This window comes from Sinohyriopsis cumingii, chromosome 10, assembly GCF_028554795.1.
Source record: "Sinohyriopsis cumingii isolate HCF-2022 chromosome 10, ASM2855479v2, whole genome shotgun sequence".
Classification (NCBI taxonomy): domain Eukaryota; kingdom Metazoa; phylum Mollusca; class Bivalvia; order Unionida; family Unionidae; genus Sinohyriopsis; species Sinohyriopsis cumingii.
The window spans coordinates 109,646,492-109,662,533 of NC_142970.1; the positions used below are offsets into that span (position 1 = coordinate 109,646,492).

Here is a 16,042-nt window from a genome sequence, read left to right on the forward strand (position 1 = left end):
AACTATTTTTAAATATTAAATATAATTTACCAAATTTTCTGGGCTAACTTTGGAATGGGTCATGATCTCTAAATTAAGTTTGTATGGACTGAATATCCAATGGGTAGACTCCAGAATGGGCCAAGTATATGTGGGCCGAGAGCTCCCGTCCCCCAGATGTATATCACCTACTTTATTTTGTAAAGAACTTCACATTTCCATGAGACATTCTGTTAGATTGCAGTCTTGATTATATTTCGTCCATTGCAGAAGAAATCACCAGCTCCAGGAATGATAAAGAAATCGCAGTCATCTCTTAACCTTCGCGCAACTCCCAGTTTTCTTGACAACTTTAGGAAATTAAAAAGAACTGGAAGCAGCAACAGTATCAGTTCAATGAGTTCAATTGTGAACTCTTCAGCATCCGGTGATGTGAACGCACGTGACACATATGGGCGGAGTTTACTCTCTTATGCAGCGCGATATGAACAAATAGACACCACCAAACAGTTAGTAAAATCAGGATGCAATCCCAATGCAGCAGACGAGACCGGAAAGACCCCGCTTCATGAGGCAGTTGAAAAGGGTTCTCTTGAAATTATTAAAATCCTGATAAAAGATGGTGAATATAGATTTTTTAATTCTCGTTTGATATATTATCGTTAATACTCTATGGAGCAATCTGCTATAAAAGACAAAACCATCGTGAATAATGCTGTCCATGAAATTATATGTCTTCTTTTATAATAAAACAAGAAATAATTTCTTAATAAATTAATAAAGAGGTGTCATTAATGATGAAATATCTAGACATAACTCAATGTGCAATAGCCCCGGTGTCATGTTAGTCGTATACCTGCAGTAGCAGTGCCCTAATAATGTATGGATATCACGCAATTGTGTTGTTTTGTTTACGTACTTGTTTTTGTTTATTTTTATTTATTTTAAACTCGATAAGTTATTATATACATTTATACTTTTACAGGTGGAGCAGATGTTAACGTTAGAACGAGGCGAGGTCAGACCCCTATGATGATAGCTGTTACGATGGGTCACCTTGAAACAGTTAAAACACTCCATAAACTAGGTACGTTAGTTTATCAGTTATTATAATAACGTAGGAAATGGGGTAGTGCAAAACAAATCTCTCTCTCTCTCTCTCTCTCTCTCTCTCTCTCTCTCTCTCTCTGTGATAGCTCCTGTCTTTTGTTCTGGTTGCATGGGATAACAACGCAACCCAGTAAATCGAAATATTTTTTTTTACAATTCAACGCCTGTCACCAAAGTGTATTATACTGAATAATTTAGCTGACACTTTCTTGCAAATAAAAAAATTCACAAAACGTATTAATGTTTGAAATTCAGATAGGGCCAGCCATTGAATGGTGCATTGAACCAGATTCATCTTTATGCGTAGATTTGTTTGACTTGCAACATTCACGACCACCTGGAACGTGGGGAACATATTACAAAATTTGTTTGTGATAAAACGGAATAGGGATATACTGAGATGGTAGATTTATATTTGTCGCGTGCATGTTCTAGATGACAACATTGATAGAAAATACTGACATACTGACTACTAATAGCCGGAATGTATCACGTGGTTTGACTTATTATTTACCGCAGTTTAAGAACAGCTGATATGTAACCGGGTCAGTAATTCGATAAGAAGATATATTCTACCTGTAGGTTTTTAATGTGCTCTTCGAGAAGCCCGAACCCACCAGGGAATATCTGTCGTTTAAAGTTTATGTCGGCAATGGAATATATCCACTCTTCTCGAAATTAAAATAATACCACTTCATGGCGGCAATATCATCCTAGTACAAAGACATTTGACATCTAGGTCATTACCATTTGAATACAATATAACTAAAATATATCTGAACCTCTTATGCTTTTTTTTAGTTTAGATTTGTTTACAAACTGGGTACAAAATTATACCACATAAACGCTATTGTCGCCAAGTGTACCAAGATTTTCTCTAAAGACCAGATTAACAGTATACTTACCTGCGGTATATGCCAGTAGCTTCTCTTGGGTCGGTGGTTCTTTCCTGGGTTTTCCCAGGTTCTTCCTCCACCATTAATACTGGCCGCCATGTATAGCCAATCAAGTGCTGAAAAATGGCGTTAAACCCCACAACAACAACAACAACAACCACCTGCGGTATAAGCTGAAGCAGATTTTTTAATGTGCGATGCAGATTTTAGTTTTTACATTGTATGCGCCAAATAAGAGGTCGCGAGTTCGGAACTGCAGTAGCATCCCAATTTTTCGTACTTTTACTTTTTATTAATTCCCGCCGTAGGACGGGCATAATAATTACCTTTAAAATTGCGATACTGATTTAAAATAAGCTTTATTGGTTAACCAATTAAAGCACAGTATATATGGGATGCGAAATTTATGAGGAAAATTATACTCTTTCTAGTGACGTCCGTTTGTTTATAATGTCCGTGAATTTTGTGTCTTGCTTTACAACAAAAGTCAAACATAAGTCGGTTACTTTTGTCGATGTATCTTTATTATCTGTAACTTCGTTGCATGGGTGGCTGGGTGGGTCTGTAATTTTTAACAAAAATAAATAATAAGAAGTATATATCGAAGCGTGTCCTGAGTATATCGACGATAGTTTTCACCATTCAAATTAAAACTATAATCTTATGTATACCTTGAGATGGGTGATTAATTCAGCGACCTTAAACTTATGTGTAAGCCACTTCAAAAATCGTGACTAGCCGAAAGTCTCGATTGTTGTATAGGTAAATTGTAGCAGGGCGAGACTTACAGTTGCTATAAAATTAACGAATCGTGACTTGTTACTCACATATATATCTGTCCTAACGTGTACATTCCATTGCCAGAACATGTTACAATAGCAATGTCGATGCTTAACATGGGCAACACACATGTTCAATAACAGATGATATACCACGATATTTATGTAACACATGTTCAATAACAAATGATATACCACGATAGTGTTGTAATGATTCCGCACAGCTACATGTCGAGTGAATTGTATGGCCCACGCTTACAAACCACGAGAGAGCCACAAATACATAAGTATTTATTGTTCAAAAATATCTAACCCCTCTCTGTCCCACGCCCAGACATGGAAAATATTCTGATGAAACGGAATCGTGTGATAGTTATGTTATCAACAGCCCGTATGATGGGTCAAGTGGAATTGTAGGGGATAACAAATATTAAGAGTAACGCATTTGGCATTTATTTAAAATAACTAAAAATATTACGCTACTACGCATAGATAAAGTCTACAATTTTTTAAAAAATTTAGTATGAACACGTTCAACCTCTAATTTAAAATGGAACGGCTATTTGGTTCAACTCTCAGATATAACGAAAATATTGATTCATGTTTATACCTGACTTCATATAAATAAAAGGCTCGGTTATTATCACATTTTCTTTACTTTTTTTATTATAAACTATTTCAGTCGTGTGTTTCAGTTCAGTTCTGTTTTTAGTCCGTGACTCGTCCGCTCATTAATTGAGGCTTTAGGGTCCAGATGAAACGAAGGTGTAAGATATTATTTTACCACGCCAGATGAAACGCTCAGACAGCATGCATATGAACTGAAATACGATCAGTGAGGTCACTATCCCTTTGAATTTTATCTCTAACTTATGTTCAGATCACAAAGTATGAATTTTGAATAAAACTCCACATACAGTTCAAACAAAGCCAGTATATGTATCGGATTTTGACTGTTTTTCTTTCAACAGGCGCAAGTCTGAACTGCAGGGACCAGGAAGGCAGAACGTCAGTCCTACTTGCCGTTAACCTTGGAAGAGATGAAATTTTCAAGTACCTTCTTGACCAGCCGTGCAACATTAACGCCGTGGATAACGATGGCAACAGCGTCTTCTACTTCGCCATGCATTCACAAAAGATTGCGTCACCTGAGATCGCCAAGAAATTTCTTAAATGTGGTAAGTACATAACGCACGTGCTATTTTATCATAGCATTATCGTCTTTATAAATGGTTCTAACGATTTAGACACCTAAATAATCATGCTACAGAATTAGAATTAAAATAATGTAAGCAGATTATTATTATTATTATTATTATTGTCGTTGCAAAAGGGTTAGAAGGTGTCGCACGCAAGGGTCCATGCTGCTTCACGTTATATGCACTGAAGTCTGAAAATAATGTCATCGAGTACCCCAAACATGAAATTTAGCTTTCAATAGTATTAACACCTCCCAGTACCGTAACTACCGAAGTAGCATGTACAGCCGTGTTGTGGGGTCCGGCTCAACCAGGTCAGGTCGAAAGTGACAGCAAACAAGAGATGGGGGATGGGGTACAACTAGTTTGCTGTGGGGCCCGTTGTGAGATACACCACTGACACGTCATCTTTTCTTGCTGATTGATCGTTTTGAATGGAAGTTATTTTCAAATTATGATTCATTCCTAGTTGTGAGTCTCGTTATTCGTTTCACTGATACAGAAAGTTGATCCTGATCAACATACGATTCGGTTGACTGACCAATACAGATTTTAAATTTGAAGGATTCTGTTCAGGAATATTGGGAGCGTTGCACTACTACGGTTAAAATATATTTTACATGATGGGTTTACACGTACCCTCCATATTAATGAAGCATGCAAAGTCGACTGGCGGGTATTATTTGATTGAAAGAAGAGCCCATCAAAGCTGGCAAAAATTTGTATTAATATATATACATAATAAAGGTACTCAAAAGATAGGTTTATGTATGTCCATCAAGAAGGGACACGTATAATATATGAGATACATATATAGATCTTTAGATAGAGACTTACATGTTTATAATTACATTTTTGAATGCCTTTGCAGATCTCAAGTAATAGAAAGTATTTATATTTCAGATTACGATTTTAAAAAGGATGCGGAATGGCTCGCATTGGAAGACAGCTGCTCGTGCATCAGAGAGGACGAAAAACTCTTTAATAAAATCCTTGAGAAGGCTGGACTAAAATACCCGAATAAGAAAATATCATTCTTGGAGAGAGGAAAGGCAAAACTAGTCAGAACTGTCAGCAGATTTTCACTCACATAATCCACTTTGCTCTCGTTGGAGAAAGAACGAAACACAAACTCAGAATGAGGTGAAATACAGTAACGACTAGTGTCTAGTTTTGATGTCATTAAAACATACCGGTAATAACTTTATTGTCCTGGTGAATGACACAATACAATATTAGATTTATCGGAAACAATGACGAGTAAGACGAAAAGTCACGCGCTGTGATAAAGTAGTGTTTCCAGAATTCTTCATTGGAAGAGGACTTGGACTTGCTTTGTAATGGACCACTAATGGAGTGGTGACTAGCGATTAGAACATTTTGCACTTCATGCTGATTTCCATCATGTTGAACGTATGATTTAACAATGAGACCTATGACTAAACAAACTAAAGGAACGTTTTCTAGAAATAAGGTCATACTAGCACATCAAAGTGTCAAAGTGACTTTTGTTTTGTTTAGCTATTAAATGGGGGACATTGCCTAGAAAGGTTTCTTCTGAGGCTCGATTAGTTGACAATTAATATTGTCTCGTGGTCTTGCCTTAAAATTTTCTTTGCTAATGACATGAATCAGTAAAAGGGCCAAATAGTTTATAATCTTTAATTTTTCCCCAGTCCATCGCAAACATGTTATTGTGATCAAATTTCACTCATATTATAATCCTTCGGTGGAGGTTCCACATCCAGGAAGCTCACATACGTGGAATTTGTAACCATATGAATACATAGTCTCAACATCATAGAAGTAACAGCAAACTCAAGCTCTCTTAATTGTGATTTTTTAATAAAATTGCACGGCCTTAAAAAATTCTATGCATATAATAATAGCGTATTACTAATATATTTCTATCGCGATGACCATTACATTTCATTAAAAAGGCGTCATTTTGCTTCATTTTTATGAGGAAGTCTTACGATGTATACTCTGCTCGTAGGTTTGGAAAAAGTTTGAATTTTCGAAACTTTTGTGATTAAGATAGCATTCTGTTGGTTCTTCTTGTTACAGATTGTATGTGTGATTTGTTTGCATGTGTATGTTTGACATTTGTTATAATTTATTAGCCATGACGAATCTAATCCGCGGCACGAATATCTTAATACGTAAGAGAGCATACCATAGTCCGCACGAGTTTTTTTTTTTTTTTTTTGTATTTATTTCTTATTTCTTCAAGCATTTTGCTCTATGAAATCCCGCGTTATCTGCTATAATAACTGTACATACATGTAGAGTAAATCTAAGCTGTTGTAATTATGTCTCTTTTATGATTCAATTGCTACTTTTTGTAAGTCGAAGTGTGTTCATTCAGTCTCTGGTCGTATTTGTTCAAGATATACGTGAGATGTGGTTCTATAGATTATCAAAATGGACACGATATATGTGAATATGTAATTCTATTATTTGTCAGCCTACGTGATTCTATAACTTATCAACATAGATATGATACGTGATTCTATAACTTATCAACATAGATATGATACGTGATTCTATAACTTATCAACATAGATATGATACGTGATTCTATAACTTATCAACATAGATATGATACGTGATTCTATAACTTATCAACATAGATATGATACGTGATTCTATAACTTATCAACATAGATATGATACGTGATTCTAAAACTTATCAACATAGATATGATACGTGATTCTACAACTTATCAGCATAGAGATTTCTTGTGGTTCAGCAGAGTGCATCTTCATATAACGTAATTTACAGTCAACTTGAAAATTCTGATAGTAAAATGTACTTTGTAATTATTCAAAGGTTGTTATTTATGATGTAACATTTAATTCATAGTGCAATTTTGCAGTTTTTGTTTGTTTAAACAAAATCCTAAATATGTTTTAAGACTTTTTCTACTTTTGTTGGAATAAACGATTCTTTTCTTTATCTGCTTTTCTCATATATTTTCCTTTTGCGAAACGGGAAGAGAGGAAGAGAGATTATTGTATGAACATTGATACATACTTACAGAAATAACTCTTAAATCAGTTCTGTTTCAGACATTACGTCGTCACCCACTCGATAAAACCTTCTTATGATGCCTAGTTGGTTCTAAGTGAAAATGACACCCATTTCACGTCCAATATGATTATCAGTGACTACCATGTCAGCCGCCTTGAAAAAGCTTGTAGTTTTTGCTCCTTTTTCGTATCAACATATAGTTTTGTACGTGATGTATAGGTCTTGAATGAAAATGATGTTATCACACATCCCTTATATCGGCCACAGCAAACGTCATGAACATTGTGTTCTCGATACTCCTACGTCATGAAAATTGTGTTCTCGATACTCCTACGTCATGAACGTTGTGTTCGCGATACTCCTACGTCATGAACATTGTGTTCTCGATTCTCCTACGTCATGAACATTGTGTTCTCGATACTCCTACGTCATGAACATTGTGTTCTCGATACTCCTAATAAATGGAGTCCCAAATAAAGAGTACTGATCTAACACCAAATCTGGTGGCCATGAGAGCCATTTTAAAAATCTTGTTACCGCTACTCCTGAAATGAAAGGAATAATCAGCATATGTTTTGCACCTGAAGAGTTCCTGATGGTGTATAGCTATATTTTGTTTTAATTTTACCGATTTTGCACCCAATATGGTGGTCACAGCAGCCATTTTGACAAACTTGTCGTTGCATTTCCTCATTGATATGAGATTTTACACGAACACATCCTATGATGTATGGATAGTCTTCAATGAAAATTGTACCGAAGTTATTGCCAATATGTCTACCATGATAACCGTCTCAAAAGCCCTGTTAACGCTACTCCTTTTAAAGCGAAAAGTCTAATAAACATTAGAGATTCACCATAAAAAAAAAACTATAACTAGTTCGGAATGAAACGGATATATAGCTGACCTCAGTTTGGAGTCATGGCAGCCATCTGGCATATCGATTCGTTCCAGCTGTACAGCCAGCTGGCATATCGATTCGTTCCGACTGTACATAAATGGAAGTCATATCAACTTGGGAATTTCACCATATAATTTATTTTGGTATCTTTTTAGTCCTAAAAGAAAATGACAAAATGACAGTGATCTAACAGCCAATATGGTCACTATGGCGACTATGTTTAAAATCTTGTTATCCACACCCGTCCATTCCTGATGGTCATTTCGACATAGACTTTTCAACACAATATGTTGTATCATACCTAGCAAATCTAAGATATATACGCTGCGTATCCAATAATAATTATGGCTGCCACAGTGGCCATCTTGAACATGTTGTTATCGCTATTCCTCATGAAAGGATGATCGTGATAGTATGGTGTTTTACGAAACTTTTATAATGATGTCTAGTTCATCCTAAGTAGAACTGCCGCTGATCTGGCATCCAGCATGGCCACCACAGCTGCTACTTTGAAACTCTTTTTGCTCACGAACATCAAAGATCATTTCTCCACTCAACAGTTAAAAAGATGACATGGTCTTATCCTGAATGTCTGATGATTCTTTTCTTACATTAGACCTTGAATCCGTTGTGGGACTTTTGAGTCACAAAACGTCTCAGACAACTGTATTCGGCTATTGGGTAGTTGTATACGAGATGAGTACGGTTATTGGGTCGTTGTGTAGGAGATAAGCACGGCTATTGGGAATTGTGTACGAGATGAGCACGGCTATTGTGTAGTTGTAGATGAGCACGGCTATTGGGTAGTTGTGTACGAGATGAGCACGGCTATTGGGTAGTTGTGCACGAGATGAGCAATCATAGGCCACTTGAGCCTCTGTCGTTTACTGTGTAGATTCTTAGTGATTATCTAGTGCGGGTTTGTAGCAAATGAGTTAGTAGTGTTTTCTCTTTATCATGGAGGGAACGTTTTCAATCGGCTGCCTCGCTGTGTCATTGGGAAAGATATTTAGATTTCCTCTACATTCATCAACAATCCGTTAAAAGTGCCGTTAAAACCAACAAAATCACAATAAATCAAACGCACATTCTTCTATATACATACATACATACATACATACATACATACATACATACATACATACACGCACGCACGCGCGCGCGCGCACGCACGCACACACCTACCTACCTACCTACATACATACATACATACATCTGGAAAAACTGATTCATTTTAATTACCGAAATTAACGTCAAGGACGTCGCAAGAGAAGTCAAGCAAAAGAGATGGATGGTGAAATCAAAAGACAACTAAGATAAAGTGGCAGAATGCTTATGGATATACAAATTAACAATTATAAATTATCGTTACAGCCCGAAACTGTTCGGTGACCTATAAAGTCGTCAAGAAAGAGGAAAAGTGTTTGCGGCTCTTCACTAAGAAAGTTAATATCAGATTCATCAATGCAGGGCTTGGAGAGAAAAAACTGAGTAAGAACTCGTCGTTGGACATACGGACGGTGATAGCATGTAACGTATTACTAAGATTATCGTAGCTGTGACAAATTGATTTGCTATTTATGATGAACGAGAATGACCTTACTTCTACCTCCTGAAGCGTTGTTATAGATTAAAAAGTATCTAAAATTACCATTTTGGTTGAAAAAAATAATTTCCTGAAAGCAGACAGTTGTTGTCCTGTGTCCTCAAAGTAGGCGACTAATTCATCAACATAGGTTCACGTCTTCTCTGTTAAATTGTCAGACATTTTTATGGAAGGGACTCCTGGGAATTTCCCTAATAGGTCGGGGTAGGGGGTACACTATCCATTCTTAGCTAGACATTCAAACTTATTAAATCACTGGTAAGTTCCTGAGATCCTTTCATAAGTATTGTAGATTCCTTACTTCTTTTATAGTTTGGTTTAGAAGATTTGTTCCCAATGGTATCATGTCATGAGTGACATTGTTTCTTTGACCAATGAGGCCATTGGTTTGCTGCCTATTTTATGGAAGGAATTTAACTAGTTTTTGTCCCTCGTAGCATTCCGGTATTTATTTGCGACGCTGCTTAATTGATCTGAGTTATCTATTCTACTGTCCACCTGATTTCCGTTATCTGCCCCACTTCCTTTTAACAGGATTCAATGATGAAAAGACCTGGAACAGTCTTCTCTTCCACTGGTTTAAATATTCCTGGTCCTTAATAGAATAGGTATTTTCCGATAATGGAAGTGTATTATTTCGTTATCTGTGCTCCCACCCGCCTGGTAGCACAGTAAGGGGACATGGATTTAAGCTCATTAATGCGTTTCCTATATAGGTGGTTCACTGAGTGATATACTTGAGCAAGGAAGATCTTTTACTTGTGTTGTTTGTAACTTTTGTCCATGATTGTAGATTATAATGATCCTTTATAAACAACGCATTAAATAGCTACGTTTTGTCTATGATTGTCGTTAATATTTGAAGATAATGATCATTTGTAAGCAACATGTTTATTTGAAGTTCAGGACCTTGGATTGTACCTTGGAAGAAACTATGATCTTTCTGATATTTGTTAGGTTGATTCGCTAGAATTTAATTAAACAGATCTGACCTTGTTTACAGTTTGGGATAATATTCGACTGAGATTATTTTTGTTTCTGAAAAGGTTATTGTGACATAGGTTAAATGGGGTATAAGATGTTTATGGGTTTCTGCGTATGAGCGAGTTCTTCGGAAGGAATACTGCACGACCTTGGGAAATCTGGAGTCATATTGTGAATGAATACGCATTGCAACAAGTTTTCCATTTGATCTGGAATGAATAGATTTTGGTATTTTTGTCGATTCTACGAACTTTCATGATTATGGACTGGATTCATCTGTGGAGTGACTGTCCGATTTATAAGATTTGATTTGACCAGCAGTCTACATGAGGCCATTGTGGTCCGTTGCATCGGAGTAGTTAGTATCGACCCTCCCTCTAATCTACAAGCAGGGTCCACTCCTCCACGGACACGGGATTCAACCTACAACAAATGGGTCGCCTCATATGTAATTCCTATATATTTGAATGAGAAAAGTTTGTCCTCATTGCCGTCAGAAATATAGGCGATAAAACACACCCTTAGTTAGTATCATTTTTTTTATTTTAAAAATCCCACTGATACAAAACGCCCTTGAATTCACCCTGCATAGCATGGTTAAGTTGAGATTTACCGCTTTTCTTTTTCACTTGAATCACTGCACAAGTATACGTATTACTGCGAGGATCTTTTGCCTCTAAAATGGCACAATACACAGTTCATAAAAGAAGAGAAATTATATTCAGGGGAACTGTTTAAGCCATAATATTCTTAATATATTCTTGGGCAAAAATTTAATGCTGAATCAGTCAGGTCTGCAAAAGTGCACAAATCTGGTTTGCTCCGGTTTACACTTCATTGTGATGAGGGAAATTTAACCCCTGTTTTACCGGTTGAAGCTAATTCCACGTGAATAGAGTCTGAAATTCAATCCGGCTATGGTGTCTTCATTATACAGAGGTCTTTGTAACACTGTGATGAAATCCGAGAGACGTTACAGCAGACTGAAATGTCTACCAGCAGACATATGGGTTAAGGGTACCTTTGATCATGGAAATTATTTACACACTGGCTAAAATATTACCAAATAGGTAATACACGTTAGTAGTATATATAATGTAGGGAGATATATGCCCGTAACATGGAGAGAGAGAGAGAGAGAGAGAGAGAGAGAGAGAGAATTGGGTCACCTATGAAATGAAGAACGTTGAACATAAATATTGACATTATTACCCGCATTCATTAAAATGGTAACCTATTACTGAACATGGTTTTGATTCAGATCAATGTCAATCCATGTATGTATGTATGTATGTATGTATGTATGTATGTATGTATGTATGAAGAAAACTGGGACTACATTCATCATTACATAAGTGTAAACAGAAGCGAAAAAAGAAACGTTGTTTCAAAGCTGGCCGGCGTAGAGCAGGAAGAAGAATCCCAGTTATCTCCCTTATTTCGGCAAAACCGTTTAAACAAATTTCGACCGTTAATTTAGATAACCTAATTCAAATCCCTATTAATTCGTCAACCGTTGTGTCAACTATCCAAGAAATACCTCTGCGCGTTCCATTATTCAATGCCCAGTCAGTAGGACCACCGGAAAAGCGTACAGAAATAGATAATTTTACATACATACATACATACATACATACATGGAATACATACATATATACATGCACACACACACATATACATACATGGAAAACATACATACAACATACATACATACACACACATACATACGTACATAGATACATACATACATACATCCATCCATCCATCCATATATACATACATACATACATACATACATGGACTACATACATATAATACATACATACATGGACTACATACATACATACATACATACATACATACATACATACATACATACATACATACATACATACATACATAAATACATACATACATACATACATAAGTGTAAGTGGATAGGTGGATGGATGATATATACAACGTACGTGATATGAAACATGCTTGCATGCTTGCATATTTCATAGATAGATAGATAGATAGATAGATAGATAGATAAATAGATGGATGGATGGATGGAATATCCAACGTACTTGAAGTGACCCTTTACCACAAATACATCACGTAAAAGTGACAAGCAAAGTGCCTAAGGATGAATGTGTGCTTATGCAAGTCAAGCCTTACTCACGATATTTAATAAAAATAAACTTCCTTTAAGCGATAGCCCAGTAAATGTGACAAATTTTTCAATCAATAAGACGATAAATACTCCGGAAGTCCGGTTAAAATTGTAAGCACTACTCATACCTGCACGGATTCCTTTCCTAGAACAGACCTATGTCCTGAAAACTTTCTCCAATATTTGACATAGAATCTGCAAATATATAAAACCAACCACTCCCTATCCCTTCCGTACATTTTGATCAAGGTGTCAATATATAGAGCTTCTAAAAATTAGGCGCTGTACAAAGTCCTCAGTATGTATGTATGTATGTATGTATGTATGTACGCATGCATGCATGCATGCATGCATGTATGTATGTATGCATGTATGTATGTATGTATGTATGTATGCATGCATGCATGCATGCAGGTAGGTAGGTAGGATGATGGAGGTAGGAATATAGGTTAGTATGTAGGTTGGTATGCAGGTGAAGGGTTTAAGTACAGCATTCTCCTGTTTATATATATATATATATATATATATATATATATATATATATATATATATATATATATATATATATATATATATATATATATATATGTTAATTTTGAATAAGTCGCGAGCCACCAGTCAGCAATGCCGACAGCCTAAATACATGAATAACTCAAAGTTTGATATATAACAATTTAATTGATATTGTCAATAAATAAATTATTCAAGCATTATCTGGATATAAATCTTCCCTTCCACTCCAGTCACCGCTCCGGTGGCCTAGTGGTTAGAGCGTCTGCCTCGGATGCGCGAGGTCGTGGGTTCAATCCCTGTCCGAATCAAACCAAAGACTTACAAAAATGGTACTAACAGCTGCCTCGCTTGGCGTTCAGGATTAAGAGGTTAGTGTTAGGACTGGTTGGCCCGGTGTCAGAATAATGTGACTGGGTGGGACATCATGCTATATGTCTGCGGCATGCAAACCCCAGTGTTAGACATCACTATAAACTGCCACATTGCAGATATCGTAGCGATATGACTGAAAAATTGTTAAATCTACGTTAAAAATCCAAATCACATCACAACACCACTCCAGTCATAAATTGATACATTGATCTGGCCTTGTAACAAATGCCTTCATTCTTGCATCACATGAGTGTTGAAGTCCTTATGTGATAGTCTTCTACCAGTGAGTAGTCCCTTGTACTCATTTGTATTCTCACTTCCCGATTCTCCTTCCCTCTTCATGTGCCTCTCCTTATAATAATCTCCTTCTTCTGCACCTGTGCTACTCTTTATAATACTCTCCCCTTCTGTACAATTATCGTTCTTCCTTCTTCTCTCTCTTGGAGGTTTTGAACCGTCTCTTCGTGCATCACATGAACTTCCTGTTAAGAAAACAAGGGACATACATCCGGTTCTCCCTATACTAATATCGTAATCTCGTAATCTCTCACTGACTTAACGTCATAAAAATATTGAACACTTTACCAATCCTGTCACATATGCCATCTGTTGTGCATACATACAATCTGTTGTGCATACATAGCATTTGTTGTGGGAAACACCAAAATGCACTAATTGTAGGGGCCTACACCAACCCCAATCCCTTGAATGCCAATTTGCTATAAGGTAAAGCCAAATAATAGACCTTATAAAACTAAGAAAATGCAATACCTTGCTGCCAAAACACAAATACTTAATAATAAAAACCAATTGAGCATTAGGATATACAACAAACCAACAAAAAAACCAAGCCAAAACAAAAGACTACACAAACCTAGTAGTCCAACCAATCCCACCCCCAAAACTAATCAAAGCACACGCACCCCCACCACCACCGAATGAAGTAATTAACACCAACCCCAACAACAAACTATTACCTGAACCAGCAATAGAAAAACTAATTAGGGAAATTAAAACTGATTTACTTAGCAGACTTCTATCTAATGACATAATCTGCATTCAAGAAACCAAAATAACAAACAAAAATAGACAATTACCAAGAATCCAAGGTTACACCCCGGGCTTTTCCCAACATCGAACTAAAGGAGAAGGGGGAGGATTATTTATCTTTATTATAGACTACCAAATGTAACCCCAATTTCTGTTACACCAACACCATGTAGCAATATAACAGTAGAAATTCAGTCACTCATAGTACACACAGGGAGGGGTAACATACAAATATTCAATATCTACGACCCAGGTGGAAATTCAAATGTATCTAATTTAATAACATATAGGCAAATAAATGACAATACGCGAATGGATTGGATTGTCAATCCGAGGTGAGTTCAATGCCTATAACGAGCTGTGGGCGGGGGGGGGGGTAGTAAGACTGATAAAAGAGGCAGGTTGGTTGAAGCATGGGCTACATGAATACAACCTGACCATCCTCAATGAAGCACTAAACTCGCCTCAACCCGGAGGATGGAACTCTATCCATAATCGACCTCACCATATGCTCGACATCAATAACACAGGTGACGGACTGGAGGATGGATCAAACTGACCCACTCATCAGTGACCACTTTCCGGTAATTATCACCCTGCATATGACGGTCCAAACCAACTCGCTTAAAAGAACCCCTAGGTGGAAATACGAAAAAGCAGATTGGTCAACATTTAAGGAACATCTAAATAAAATTAATACCAATGACCTAGAATACGACAACATCATTATCTATTACGAAAATCTAATTGATACCATAACACAAGCAGCATCCACCAGCATACCCAAAATTAGTGGTATACCTAACAAATAAGCTGTCCCATGGTGGAATGAACAATGCGAACAGGCACTCAAAGAGAAAAAAAAGCCCTAAACAAATTTAGACGATCAGGAAACTCTGATGATTTTGCCACCTATAAACACAAGGAAAAAACCCTAAAAAGTCTAATCAAGCAGGCTAAAGAAACAACTTGGCAAAATTACTGCTCTAACATTAATATAACCACCAGTACCAAACAAGTCTGGGATAAAATTAGAACAATTAGAGGAAAGGCAACAAACAGTGACCCCAAATTTGCTGGTGCCATTACTAACAAAGAAAAGATGACCAACTAGCTCAATATTTCTCAGACATGAGTAGTAATACAAATCACACACCAGCATTCCAACTACATAGGGAGAAAGTAGAACAAACACATAAAAATTTATTTAGAAACCCTGGCCCCAAAGAATCAAACATAAATAGGGACATAACAGCATATGAGTGGGACCAAGCACTAAGATCGAAAAAAGAAATATCTCATGGGGAAGACCAAATAGGATACATTATGTATAAAACATACCAAACAACATTAAACAGATGATAATCAAATTACTAAATAGCATGGATCTCAGACAAGCTACCTGAAAAATGTTAACAGGCAATAGTACTACCTATACCCAAACAAGGCAAAGATCCCAA

General features: G+C 36.6%; 1 protein-coding gene across 1 annotated transcript in view; it reads left to right on the top strand.

Moving 5' to 3' along the window:
• The window catches only part of LOC149791003 (uncharacterized), a 7,630-nt gene extending 708 nt beyond the window's left edge, over positions 1-6,922 (top strand). The window contains exons 2-5 of the mRNA XM_089972875.1: positions 250-601; positions 965-1,066; positions 3,736-3,942; positions 4,867-6,922. Of these exons, the coding sequence (XP_089829001.1) occupies positions 250-601; positions 965-1,066; positions 3,736-3,942; positions 4,867-5,057 (852 nt within the window). The 3' untranslated portion in view covers positions 5,058-6,922. The remainder of the gene's footprint in view (positions 1-249; positions 602-964; positions 1,067-3,735; positions 3,943-4,866) is intronic.
• Positions 6,923-16,042: the final 9,120 nt, after the last annotated feature.